This window comes from Gopherus evgoodei, chromosome 2 (assembly GCF_007399415.2).
Source record: "Gopherus evgoodei ecotype Sinaloan lineage chromosome 2, rGopEvg1_v1.p, whole genome shotgun sequence".
In the NCBI taxonomy this organism is placed as follows: Eukaryota; Metazoa; Chordata; order Testudines; family Testudinidae; genus Gopherus; species Gopherus evgoodei.
The window spans coordinates 294,441,717-294,456,247 of NC_044323.1; the positions used below are offsets into that span (position 1 = coordinate 294,441,717).

At 45.4% G+C, this 14,531-nt stretch overlaps 1 protein-coding gene and 1 long non-coding RNA gene across 2 annotated transcripts in view; one reads left to right on the forward strand and one right to left on the reverse strand.

Annotated features, from left to right (window-relative positions):
- Nucleotides 1-359: 359 nt before the first annotated feature.
- The window catches only part of LOC115647157 (1-phosphatidylinositol 4,5-bisphosphate phosphodiesterase gamma-1-like), a 77,014-nt gene continuing 62,842 nt past the window's right edge, over nt 360-14,531 (forward strand). Inside the window, exon 1 of the mRNA XM_030553925.1 lies at nt 360-1,847. Coding sequence (XP_030409785.1) covers nt 1,628-1,847 — 220 coding nt within the window. The 5' untranslated portion in view covers nt 360-1,627. The remainder of the gene's footprint in view (nt 1,848-14,531) is intronic.
- LOC115647158 lies at nt 1,750-2,985 on the reverse strand. Its single transcript, XR_003999225.1, has 3 exons — nt 2,875-2,985; nt 2,306-2,390; nt 1,750-1,826 (listed from the first exon to the last, which is right to left on the reverse strand). It is a non-coding gene; the product is annotated as an uncharacterized LOC115647158 (long non-coding RNA).

Consider the following 14,531-nt stretch of genomic DNA (forward strand, 5'->3'; position numbering starts at 1 on the left):
AAAAATGATCTCCGGTCATCAATGGGACAGATGCAACTGAGTAATGTGCCTGTCCTTAACGTGCCTCAAGACCATACCAGGGAACTAGATGTAAATAAGTTTGCTGACAGTTTCATCCAGAAAGCTACAGAGAGATGTAATGTCTTTAAACTGAGACGTTAGTGAAGACAGCTTGTGGGTGAGTGCAATGATTTTAATATACTGTAATTCATGATCATGTAATTATATAGTTTGTTACTATTTTAATAATGTTTAAATAGATAAGATACCAATGATAGACTCATATTCAATAACTGGAATATGGAAGAAGTGTAAAAATATGTTGAAAATAGCCTTTCCCAAAAGTGGCAGAGCCTCCCCCCCCCCAGCCTTCAAAAGCACTCATCTCCAAAAGCAAAAGTCAGCCTCTCCAGATGTAGGAAGCGTGTGAACAGCAGCATGTCCCATGCTGCTTCCCAACCTATTCTTCCTTCCCTATCCCTCCAGAGGGAAGCAGGTGCTTTCTGCCTCTAGATGTCACTCTCCTCCATCTTTTCTTTCTCTCTATTTTTCTTTCTCCAAGATCCTGCAATTTTTTTTTAAAAATTCCTTTCTGATCTCTTTCCGGCCATGTGTGATTGCAGTTTCCTCTGGGCGTCCATTTCAGCAGCCTGAAATTAATCAGCAGCGAGAGGGAGAGAGAGAAAAGGGGGGAGAACCCCCCCTTGTCATCTTGAACCCCAAGCAGAAGCAGAGCAGCAGCCCCCAGGAATTCACACCAATACTCCCTTGCCAGCATCTGCAGGTGGGCTCCCTGACTGTGATCTGCTGGAGCAGGGGGAACCCCACATCCTCCAGATTCCCTGCCAGAAATCTGCTGGACCAACTCCTCTTCATTCCTCCCCAGGATCCGCAGGAAAAGCCATCAGGAGATCGCTTGTCCCTCCTCCACTCCACCCTCCCCACCCCCAGTTTGGAGGAGGTTGCTCTTTGCTTGCTGAGGGGGAATTCTCTGAATCTGGCTGGATAGTTTTTTTACTTTGCACCCTCTGGGCTTCTTTCCTCCATCTCTTCCACTACTGACAGTAAAACCCAGCCTCGCAGAGCTCCAGAGGGGGCTGTCCCTCCATGCCGCCCTGCAGCACCAACAGCTCCAGCTTCCACGCATGGATTGTATGGATTTTGTGTGTGTAAAGGGGCTGCTGTAATTTCAGGCTCCTGGACCTGCCCTGGTTGGATTATTTTTTATAGCTCTGATTTGAAAAGCAGCCACCAAGCTTTCCTGCCTGCCTGATCTTTCACTGCTGCAGCTGCAGCTGTATTATAGCAGGGAAGCCTCATTCCTGGATTGCAGAGAGAGAAGGTTGCAGGATCCTTCAATCCCACCCCCTTCCTCTTTCCACAGCTCCAACCAAGAAGAGTCCTGGCTCTTTGCAGCATATATGGTGCATCAGAGTGGAAGCCAGCACCAGTAGCCACTGCAGCAAAGGAAGCACTTGTCTCGGGTGATTTGGGGGAAAGGAATTGAAAATAAGAGGATAGATTTTGTTTCTGAGGGGCTTGGCTTCATTTCCCAAAGGCTCGTTCCTTTCATGAATGACACAGATCCTGCTCTGTGATTCCTTCAGGCGATGGCCATGCAGTAAAGATGTCAATGTCCAGGCTGAACAGTGTCAATGGGTTTTTGGAGGACTCCAGGATGGAGGTTGGGGACATGGGGAGGATCCTCAGGAGTTTGGAAATTGGGACCGTGCTGACCTTGTTCTACCAAAAAAAGTCCCAGAGGCCAGAGAGGAGGACGTTTCAGGTGAAGCTGGAGACCAGGCAGATCATTTGGAGCCGGACGCCTGAGAAAGTGGAAGGAGACAGTGAGTATATTCCGCATCGTGGCGTGAACCAAGAAAATGTCTGTCTCTAAAGCTGACTGTCAAATGCCTCTCACTAGGGAAGCTGGGCTTGGTGCAGCTCGGTCCAAGATCCCAGGAAAATCAAAGCTGAATGCACTGGCTTGTAAATCTCTGTGGGGAGGCAGCCTGGCCTAGTGGACTGAGAACCTACAAACTCCCCTAATCTAGCTCTGGCTGGGCTCTGCCAGTGACTTGCTGCATGGCCATGGGCAAGTCTCTAGATCTTAGCCTGTAAAATGGGAATGGTGGCTTTTGTGAGGGTTCGTTGGTTAACATTTGTAAAGCTCTTTGAAAAGTGCTATTTACATGTTATGTTTTATCAATCGCTGTGGTGATGGCGGCTAAATGATCGGTCATAGCACCTTTATTCTAAGCAATGGTACAAACTTTACTTTACGAACTTTACGAAAGGTACCAACCATTTGCCCAGGGATTGTTTCGCTAGCCGCAGAGAAGCAGCAACCTCTGGAGCGGAATGTGGCATCTATTCTGCTGCAACAGTCACTGAAGAAGAATGCAGCATGTAAGTGCAGGGGGATTTAGGTCAGGAGCATGTAGTTACTTGAGTAGGGAGGTGGCCAGGACACCAGGGTTAACACTCCCTCCCTGACAAAAAGCACCAGGAGATCATTAATAATCACGAATGGCCGTGACCTTTGTTTACATAGCATCCTAAAGAGGGTTCCTGCAGCAGCACTCTGTCTTCTAGGACCACCCCGGGGTACTGGCTCTGCACTGGGGAAGAGCGCCACTTACTTCACCAGCAACACGCCATTGCCTGCAGTGGCCTGAGTTTTCTCCTTGGAGGTTCTCCACTCAAGCCGTGACCTAGCCCGGCCATGTTTAGCACATTGTGCCTGAGCAGGATGACTGCGTGAAGGGGCTGGGCTCCTCTTTTCATCTGCCTGCCATTTAATTTTTAATAAGTTCCCTCGTCTCACTCAACCACTACAATCCCCATCCTCTCCCTTGGCAGCTGCATACTTACAGCCTGCAGAGCACATGCAGCCACTCTGTCACCTCCTTTCTGATTGCCCTTGGCGTCACTGCTGCAGTTCCACTGAAGATAATGGAATTGACAGGGGTGAGCGGGTGGTGTTTTCCTGCTTTGCCTCATTTATGCCCTTCCCTGTGCTTTAACCCACCCCTCTTCTTTCTAGTCCCTTCCACTCTGCTTGCCCTCTCATCTTTTGGCGGAGGGGGGGGGGCCTCTCAGCTCAGCATGGGCGGATTCACTCTCGTAGCGCATGTTACTACTAAGGGGAATTGTGTGGCTTGTGCAGAGTTCAGAAGATAATACTTGTTCATCTGCCTCCTGTGTGTTGCTTACTTAAGGTCTAATTCATCAGCAGCAGAAGAGGCAGGTATTTTCCCTCTGTCATGCTTTAAATGGCCAATCCCATCCCTTATTCTTGAGAAGTGGTTGCAGCCAGCCATGATTTTACCCAGGAAACCGGCACATGATAATGGATATAACATTAACCGTCCACATGGAAAGCCCCACTGGGTATCGAGTCCCTTTAAAGTGCAGTTATCCTCTGAAAAGTGGCTGTGGAAGAATGATTCCTTCTTACTCAGCAGTTCTGCTCCCCCTGGGTATATCAAAGTCAGAGCTTCTTGCTTTAGTGACAAAAATAAGTGTTTACTACTTTTACTCCTATCAGTCCTTAGACCCAACACAGCTCTGGGAGAGGGAGCAGGAGTCGTGCATTGTCAACAGGATTGTTTATGTTCCACTTGCAAGGTCAACTGTGCATCTTCGTTGCTTTCATGTCCTGCCTTAGTTTACCTATATCTTTACAACCCTATTGCCCTCAGTGGGGTTGCACAGGTAGAACTGAAGGCATAATTTGAAAACAGTGAAATTACACAGGTGTGAGGACTAAATTTAGCCTGAAGAGTCATTATCACGGCTGATGATGCATGAACCAAAAAGAACCCTGCTTGACTCTCAGATCCCAAGGGCAGTAGATAGAAAAATATTTTTTTATTTGGAAATGTATAGAATTTGTTCTGGACTCACTGAGAGATGATAAATATGAATTTCTTTTTATGGTGATTTTTGAGCGCAGAGATGTGCTCTAATGGTCAAATTGGATATTTGCAAAATGATGCAACATTTAACAGATCAAAATGCTGTGCAAACAGTAATTATTCCACCTATAAACCAGCCATAGGTGGTATGTAAATAATAATTACCCAAGTTTATTAATGACAAAACAGGTACAGAAAGACTTGGGCCTTTCCAAAGTGTCCAATAATTTTGGGAGACCAACTTGCGACATGTAGAGTGAAATTCTGGCCCCACAGAAATCAAGGGGAGTTTTGCTCTTGACTTCAGTGGAGCCAAAATTTCCCCCCAAGAGTCTCACTTTCAGAGATGCTGAAAACCTACAATCCCAAATAAAGTCAATGGGAACTTCTAGCCTTTGTTTGCCAGAAGTTGGAAGTGGACGACAAGGAATGGGTCAGTCTCAATTTTTGAGTCTGTCCTGCCTTGTTTCCAATCAGTCTATGAACCCTGCTTTGTTCATGGGTTCTATCCCACAGAATGACACCCTCAGTGTCTGATATAAGTCGATTCCCTACCTCCAGCTGTGGAGATGTGGAAGAAATTGGCATCACTAAAAATGAGTCCCTAACTTTTGAAATGGGGAGCAAGAGGGTGAGTGGGGACTCCCAAGGCCATGAAAGAACCACAGCCTGCTCCATTTGATTTTCCAGAATAATTCTTGGCCTGTCATTAAAACTGCCCTTTACTCATACAATAAGAATAACAACATTTCATTCCCAACCCCACCCCCCACATTCAAGTGATCTGTAACCCAACCCCAGCCAAAATCTATCACTTGGGCAACACAGCTCTGCTTGCTGGTAGATTAGGTGTGAATGTAAATACAATCTGGTCCTGAAGCCTTTCCCCCCAGTCCCCAGCCCGTCACTAGCTGTCAGGGAGAGCTCAGTGAGACTTTGCTTACAAATCATCATTTGAAATTATTAGGTTGGCCAGCATCACCAGAATGAATGCGCTGACATTGTCATAAAAAACAACAGCTGTATAAGGAAGCTAGTCTATGTTCAGACTTTTCAAATCTATTACACTTTTTCAGATACACGTATTTTATCATACACATGCTTTTAAAGTGTGTATTAATGTTTCAATTTCAATTCAAATTTCCAAACAGTCACTAAATTGTCATGTGACTGGTTCACAAAACTGGGGGGGGGTGTTGGGGAAATCAGACCCCAGGAGAAAAGAGACGATCTCACCACTTTTAAGAGAGATGGCAATCCCGGGGCAGCTGCTCATCTGAAGGAACGTTTGCAGAGCACTTGATCTTGAGATGAAAGAACTGCATGTTATTTCCTGCATACACAATAGGTAGCTGCCCTATGGGCAGTGGAACTTCTACTGATTTTGCTTATAGCTCAGGTCCTATTTTACAGGAATTATTGGTATCAGCGTTATTGTGGAAACCAGGGGGATGGCGGGCCTAAGCCTACCTATAGCTAATGGCCCTCCCCCTTTGCCAGGCTACAAGTAATGGCAGGGGACAACAGATTAAAAAACAGGGGCAAGAGTGGGCTCAGAGGGTAATAATGAGGGATCCAGAGTGGGACACCAATCAGAGAACTCCAGACAGCGCCCACTGCTCTTCAGAGGCATCTAGGGAGTCAGCAGACGCCACCCAGAGAAATTCTGCTCTGATGCTTGGCTGTACAATGGATAGGGCGACCAGACAATAAGTGTGAAAAATCGGGACAGGGAGTGGGGGGTAATAGGTGCCTACATAAGACAAAGCCCCAAATATCAGGACTGTCCCTATAAAATCGGGACATCTGGTCACCCTAGCAAGGGACTGGAAATAGGCCACACAGTCACCGAGAATCGCCCGCCCCCATCCAGCTTCCTTCTCCTGGTATGATGGACAGCCGACTTGGCCAGCCCCAGGAGGAGGCTAACGAGGAGGTTTCATGAATTTATGGGGCCACAGATGGTGACGACAGTGTAGAGAGGCAATGCCCTTTCTGATTTGGTACCGTTTTTTAAGACCTTGATGTGATTTCCTCACCATCAGCAGCAGAAAAATAGTCCCGCCCTGCTGCTGAGAGACATTGGGAGTGTCTGCTGTTATGAGGAAGTTACAGCATCAAGTTTTGGCAGAGGAGCTCAGGGAACCAGCACGATTTATCTATCTAAGCACACACCTTGTCAGGCCACTGAGCCGTGTGCTTAGGTCTCCCATTCCAAAGCAGGTGAAACAGTCGTAAATCGTCAGCCAAGTGAATCTGTATAATCCAGATCATTTTTAGTTTATCAAAGGGGAATTGGAACAACTGGGTAGAAAACTTTCTGCGTTTAGTCCCAGCTCCATGCCTTAGAGCCATGCACGCAACTGCAAATAAAGCAGGGCTGTCCTCAGCCCACTGCAACAGAGGAAGGGATTAGGGCTCCACATCTCCCCATCACGCTTATTTCACAACGGTTCCCCTGACTCGCTGCTGGGTGCAGAGTATATTTAATTGTTGGAAAGTTCAATTCTCTAGTTGTTAAGATGGCTTCCTGCTTTCACAGCTGGGGCTATTTAAATAGTTTTCTTTCTTATGGATGTTGCCAAGATCTTGTTCCCTCCCCTTTCAGTCCCATCCCGGCACTTTTAAATCTACCATCGATATGGTGATCACCTTGTAAAGGAATGAATGAGGCATCTTGTACACCACCTGATGAATTTATTAACTGGGTAAGCAGGCAAAGCAGTGCTGCTGTGTATGGAAATAAAGGCATGCTTTAAAGCAGAAAACGCTTTGCTATTGGAGACTAATTACACAGTCAGTTAACCCAGATGGAACTCGTGCTGTTTCTTATAATATAAATGTGTCTGTGTGCTTCCACATGTCTGGGGCTTCAAGCCTCAGCTCTGCCTTAGTTGTCCCAAAGCAGTCAGCCATCAACCACCAGGAAACGTGGAGAATAAGAAGCTTAGCAAGAGTAATGGAGCTGCCGCCAAGTCCTAGGGTAGCCCTGCTTTTGCAAGCTAAGCAAGACTAGGTCTGGTGGGCACTTGGATGACAAACCTAAATAGATCCAGAGTGTAGCAGAAAGTGGTGTTGGAACTCTCGCGTTAATTTGGCTAGGCATGTGTACCAGGCTGCAATCCAGATTGAGTGGCTGGGTCACCCTTGCCCTTTGCGATGCCTTGCCACTGTAGCCTCCAGCTACATATATAGATTCATAGACTGTAGGGCTGGAAGAGACCTTGAGAGGTCATCGAGTCCAGTCCCCTGCCCTCATGGCAGGACCAAATACTGTCTAGACCAGCCCTAATAGACATTTATCTAACCTACACTTAAATATCTCCAGAGATGGAGATTCCACAACCTCCCTAGGCAATTTATTCCAGTGTTTAACCACCCTGACAGTTAGGAACTTTTTCCTAATGTCCAACCTAAACCTCCCTTGCTACAGTTTAAGCCCATTGCTTCTTGTTCTATCCTTAGAGGCCAAGGTGAACAAGTTTTCTCCCACCTCCTTATGACACCCTTTTAGATACTTGAAAACTGCTATCATGTCCCCTCTCAGTCTTCTCTTTTCCAAACTAAACAAACCCAGTTCTTTCAGCCTTCCTTCGTAGGCCATGTTCTCTAGACCTTTAGTCATTCTTGTTGCTCTTTTCTGGACCCTCTCCAGTTTCTCCACATCTTTCTTGAAATGCGGTGCCCAGAACTGGATACAATACTCCAGTTGAGGCCTAACCAGCGCAGAGTAGAGCGGAAGAATGACTTCTTGTGTCTTGCTCACAGCACACCTGTTAATGCAGCCCAGAATCATGTTTGCTTTTTTTGCAACAGTATCACACTGTTGACTCATATTAAGCTTGTGATCCACTATGACCCCTAGATCTCTTTCTGCCATACTCCTTCCTAGACAGTCTCTTCCCATTCTGTATGTGTGAAACTGATTGTTCCTTCCTAAGTGGAGCACTTTGCATTTGTCTTTACTGAACTTCATCCTGTTTACCTCAGACCATTTCTCCAATTTGTCCAGATCATTTTGAATTTTGACCCTGTCCTCCAAAGCAGTTGCAATCCCTCCCAGTTTGGTATCGTCTGCAAACTTAATAAGCGTACTTTCTATGCCAACATCTATATCATTCATGAAGATATTGAACAGAGCCGGTCCCAAAACAGACCCCTGCGGAACCCCACTTGTTATACCTTTCCAGCAGGATTGGGAGCCATTAATAACTACTCTCTGAGTACGGTTATCCAGCCAGTTATGCACCCGCTTTATAATAGCCCCATCTAAGTTGTATTTGCCTAGTTTATTGATAAGAATATCATGCGAGACCATATCAAATGCCTTACTAAAGTCTAGATATACCACATCCACCACTTCTCCCTTATCCACAAGACTCATTATGCTATCAAAGAAAATTATCAGATTGGTTTGACATGATTTGTTCTTTACAAATCCATGCTGGCTATTCCCTATCACCTTACCACCTTCCAAGTGTTTGCAGATGATTTCCTTAATTACTTGCTCCGTTATCTTCCCTGGCACAGAAGTTAAACTAACTGGTCTGTAGTTTCCTGGGTTGTTTTTATTTCCCTTTTTATAGATGGGCACTATGTTTGCCCTTTTCCAGGCTTCTGGAATCTCTCCTGTCTCCCATGATTTTCCAAAGATAATAGCTAAAGGCTCAGATACCTCCCCTATTAGCTCCTTGAGTATTCTAGGATGCATTTCATTAGGCCCTGGTGACTTGCAGGCATCTAACTTTTCTAAGTGATTTTTAACTTGTTCTTTTTTTATTTTCTCTTCTGAACCTACCCCCTTCCCATTAGCACTCACTATGTTAGGCATTCCTTCAGACTTCTCGGTGAAGGCTGAAACAAAGAAGTCATTGAGCATCTCTGCCATTTCGTTAGCTCATTTAAAAAATAGAGCTTCAGGTTGATGATGTCCTTTTAAACAGAAGAGACCCAATAAACCGCGAGAAGACATCATAAAAAACAAGTTCCTGGGCAGCAGCTATCAATGGTGGGACACTAAACCTCCACGGAAATTAACTGCAAAGCAGTTACCCCTGAAATTAACCTCTTACTGTTAGCTTGGAGGATTTCCCGGCAAGACTTCTGCTCTGTGCAAGTGAGCACCCCTCCACTACTGCCAGGAATCCAGGAGTTCAATTGTGATACAAGAATACTGGCTTTTTTTATACAAACAATGAGTTCTGTATTGCACAGAATTATGGGCCAAATTCTTAGTCACAGAACTGATCCCACCAGGGCTGGAGATTTCTGATCCAGGAGCCCCATCCCTGTTGCAGGGCTTTGTTGGCCTTTTCCGCTGTTCCCTTTGGGCTCAGTGTTCTTCTCAGTACTCAGCCTCCTTCTTCCCTTGGTTACTGGGGTTTATGCCTCACCCCTAGTGACACTGGAGGGTAGCCCCGTCCCATCCTCTGCCCTGAGCCTCAGACAAAGGAGCAGCCATCTATTCGGGCCCTAAACCCCACTCGAGCCCAGGACTGCCTACCCAGCTTGTTGGGTCCACAGGTTCCTTCCCTATCCCCAGTGATTAACTTATGTCAGGGCTGAGGCCTAGCACCTCTAGGCTTGGCAGTTTATAGCCCCGGCACCTCTGTGCTTGCTGCATCCATTATCAATGTACAAAAATTGGCTGAGCCCTGGCACCTCCTTCATTACAAATTAAGTAGGGCCTATTGCTGCTCCTGGTTTGGTCTCCCCAAGCACAACACAGTCCACAACTCCCAGCTTCTATCTATCAAGGCATCCTACTGGTCTTGCTTCAGTGAGCCTCTCTTGGGCTCTTGGCCAACTTCCTCTGCAAAGGGAGCTCGACTAGTCCCGTTCCAGCTGTTCTTCCCCAGAGCAGCTGTCCTCCTACTCCTCTCTATGGAGAATTAGGTCCTGATCTTTCTCAGGCTAAGGTGGAGGAATGGGATGGGGGAGCCCCTTTTTATAGCAGGCTCTACTTCCAGCATGCAGTCGCATGACCCTCAGTCCACTGACCCAGGAGCAGGTCTGCCACACTAGCATTTTTTTAAAGATTTGCAGGAACTTTCCTGAGGGTTGGGAAGTGGCAAAAGCAATCCCCTATGTTAGAGAAAGAATGGGTCATGACAGACAAGCCAGGAGACTATAGATCCATGAGTTAACATCAGCTAGGCATCGTTACCAACCCATGAAGGCTATGAACAGGGACATTTGGAGTGGGGCAGAGGGAAGCAGTTTTTAACTCTTCTGAAATACATTGGAACAAGAGAATTTTCATCCTTCCCGTTTTGATGAGGTAGACTGGGGGTGGAGGAGTGGGAGAGTAAAATCCTGGCTAAAAATAGGGCAGGTTAGAATCTCTGCTTGGAAACAGTCTTGCAGGATGTGGTGGGAGAATGTCTCAAAAAGGCTGGTTTGGTGAACAGGACACTGGGAAGATTAAAATCATGTATTTAAAGTACCGTAATTCTCCTTCCACCCCCAACTAATAACATTTTAGAGTAGTTGTTCTCAAACTGTGGTCTGTGGAGCCCACCCCAGCAGGCCACAAGATTAAGCATGTTGAGAAGCAAGCAGTGCAGGATTGGGGTATTGGGAAGGAATCTGACTGTGCAAGAGGATCTCTCATTACAGGATCTGCTTGTCTTACACAACAGTCCACAGAATGAAAAAGCTGGAGACCCAGCAGGTTAGACTGTTCAGCTAGGAAGGGTTTTTCAAATCTAGACTGCTTTTTCCCTATTGCTGCTGGTTGTTTGTTTCAGTCAGTTAGGACAGTGAAGCTCCACTAGTCTCTTTCACTTTTGTTTCTAGTCAGTTTCACTTTCTGGTTCCCCTGCAATAGCCCAGTGCTCTTTTTAGCGTAATGCTTAAATCCAGAAAAACACAAAACCAAAATCTGTATTTCAATTAATTATTTTAAGTCACAGAGCACTCCTAGTCAGATGGTTTTGTGAGCCACCTTTGTTTTGCACAGACCCAGAATGCTGGGCTTACACCAGCTGACAGTCTCTTTAAGAGCAGCCAGTTTCAATTCAGGCACAGAAGGCCACATGTAGCAGGCCTGCTAGGATTTACTGAGAACGTTACAGCTAGAATAGAAAAGCGAAAGTCAGTGGATTTAAATTTTCAGAAAGCATTTAATAATAATTATTCATGTTAGCAATTAGGATTGGATTGCTAATTATTACTAGCACTTACATGCCTGCTATCTTTTGATATCTATAAATGGGGACATCTGGGAAGGAAAAATAGAGCTGTGTTTTAACTTCACTGAACCAGGAGGAAATTTTTAATTTTATTTTCAGTAAGGACTCCCTGAGCATAGAAAGGAGATAGATCATACCTCTCCCATGCAGAACGGAGGTGCAGCTAGCTTCTCAGCAGCATCCTCATTTTTACCCAACTTCTGCAAGTGGGGAGGTCTCAGGCTGAAAGATTTTTCATATCATCCATAGAGGCCCAGCCACAGCTGTGCCCAGGAAGAAGAGGATTCCGGTCAGAGCAATTACTTCTGGCCACTTGGCATTGGGGTTTTCTCCTAATGGATAAAGGAAGCTCTCTGATTCTTTTAGTGTTGATAAAAGCAGCAGGTCAGACCTTTTACAATGGCTGGTCCAGCATTACACCTATATGTAAGCCACGTTGTGTATATATTTAAAGCACTCTTTGTAATGTACTGGATCCCATTAGAAGAGAAAGGGATGATTACAGCTGAAATTGGATTCCTGGATGTTTTAATAGCTGGGACCCTTGAGACAATGTAGGGGGGAGTTGGAGACATATTTCTGACATGATCTCTGAAAATCCAATGCAGATGTTGGTTTCCAGGAAATTGAGAATGGTATCGTACTGTGGGGATATGCAGCTCTGGGTACAGAAAAAGAGATGCATCTAGCTCTGTTTATTCATGCCTAGTTTGTCTCATTATTTATTATTAGTTATACCTCTACCCCGATATAACGCTGTCCTCGGGAGCCAGAAAATCTTACTGTGTTATAGGTGAAACAATGTTATATCGAACTTGCTTTGATCCGCTGGAGTGCACAGCCCTGCCCCCCTAGAGCACTGCTTTACCACGTTATAGCCGAATTTGTGTTATATCAGGTCGCGTTATATCAGGGTAGAGGTGTATTTATTATTACAATAGGATCTAGAGGCCCCATCTGAGATTGGAGCCTGATTGTGCTGGGCACTGTACAAACACTTAATGACAGACAGCACATCCTTAACTGTGCCCCCATAGGGTTTCCAGCACTTCCTTTCCCAAATGTCCCTCCTCCCACAGCCATGAACGGGCAGAGTTAAGGGTCCAGTTTGTGGTCTGTAGTGTGTGATGGTTGTGCCATTTGTGAAGTCTGTGTCCCTGGGTGGACGAGAAGAGGATATGTATGTACTGTTAGGTTGCTTAGGTTTTCATTTATTTGCCTTGGTGGTTCTGTGGTAGGTGTGCTGTGTGCAGACCAGCCTTAACCGATCCATAGTGCAGTGATTTGTTTGAGTTCATCCACCTTGTTCTTAGCAGGATCATTCCCTGCAGTCTGATCCCAAGGATTTTGTCCAGTTGTAAAGGACACAGGGGCTGGGGCTGGAGAGACTGTTCCACAGGCGAACATTGACTCTGTGAGAAGGTTTGATCTGGCATTGGGAAGTTTTCCTAAAGCTATCACAGTGTTGTCAGCCCCAAGCTGAGTCAGGCTCCAAAAAATCATGAGATTGCTTAAAAATCATAACATTTAAAAAAAAAGTACTGTTCTTTGTATTTGTTCTCTGGGAGTTGAACCTTCTGGATCACAGTTTCAAGCCTTTCACACAAGCAAGAGGGCTAGAAACATGCTTATTTTAAAAAATGAAAGCTGAGAGTCTCACATCATCACATGCCACCAGGAGCTGGAGCTTTGAGAAAACCACCAAATATTGTGAGAATATCATGAGAGCTGGCAATAGTGCAAACAATATTTCCCAGTCCCAGAACAGCTTCCATATGAGGAGAGATTAATAAGACTGGGACTTTTCAGCTTGGAAAAAAGATGACTAAGGGGGGATATGATTGAGGTCTATAAAATCATGACTGGTTTGGAGAAAGTTGATAAGGAAGTGTTATTTACTCCTTCTCATAACACGAGAACTAGGGGGTCACCAAATGAAATTAATAGGCAGAAGGTTTAAAACAAACAAAAGGAAGTATTTCTTCACACGCACAGTCAACCTGTGGAACTCCTTGCCAGAAGATGTTGTGAAGGCTAAGACTATAACAGGGTTCAAAAAAGAACTAGATAAATACATGGAGGATAGGTCCATCAATGGCTATTAGCCAGGATGGGCAGGGATAGTGTCCCTAGCCTCTGTTTGCCAGAAGCTGGGAATGGGTGACAGGGGATGGATCACTTGATGATTACCTGTTCTGTTCATTCCCTTTGAACTACCTGGCATTGGCCACTGTTGGAAAACAGGATACTGGGCTAGATGGACCTTTGGTCTGACCCAGTATGGCTGTTCTTATGTTCTTACGTTATGTTCTTATTATGTTCAGTCGAGCTCAATTTCCCTTTCTAGATTCCATCCTGTTGGTCCTAGACACACCCCTTTTAATTATGCTGAATATTTCCTCTTCTTGACGTTTACATCCCTCATGTTTCTGGACTGTAATTCACTTCCCTTCAGTTATCATATTGTTTCTCTTACTCTTTCTTCATAAGCCAACACCTCACTCCCTGATCATTTTCGTAAAACATTGTACTAGACAACATGAGCAGTGTAACAGTCTGCAAAAAAAAGCAAGCATCATTCTGGGATGTATTAGCAGAGTATTGTAAGCAAGATACAAGAAATAATTCTTCTGCTCTACTTGGTGCTGATTAGGCCTCAACTGGAGTGTTGTGTCCAGTTCTGGGTGCCACATTTTAGGAAAGATGGGTACAAATAGGTGAAAGTCCAGAGAAGAGCAACAAAAATGATTAAAGATCTAGAAAACATGACCTATGAAAGAAGATTGGAAAAAACTGGGTTTGTTTAGTCGGGAGAAGAGAAGACTGAGGGGGGACATGATAACAGTTTTCAAGTATGTAAAAGGTTGGTAGAAGGAGGAGGAAGAAAATTTGTTCTTGTTAACCTTTGAGGATAGGACAAGAAGTAATGGGCTGAAATTGCAGCAAGGGCGGTTTAGGTATGAAAAACTTCCTGTCAGGATGGTTAAACACTGGAATAAATTGCGTAGGGAGGGTGTGGAATCTCTGTCACTGGAGATTTTTAAGAGCAGGTTAGACACCTGTCAGGGATGGTCTAGATCAGTGGTTCTCAACTCGCAGCCCATGGGCTGCTTGCGGCCCAATCAGCACACAGCTACTGCCCAGCTGACATCCTCGGGGCCATACAGGTAGTATTGGATGTGGCCCACAATGTTAATGAGGTTGAGAACAAGTGGTCCAGATAATACTTAGTCCTCCCTGAGTGCAGGCAACTGAACTAGCTCACCTCTTGAGGTCCCTTCCAGTCCTACAATTCTGTTCTGTGATCTGCAGGAGACTCTGCCATGAGCAAGGATGGTCCAGTGGTTAAGATGTTAGCCTGATACTTCTGAGGCCTGGATTTGGTCCCTGCTTCACCACAGACTTCCTGTGTGACCTT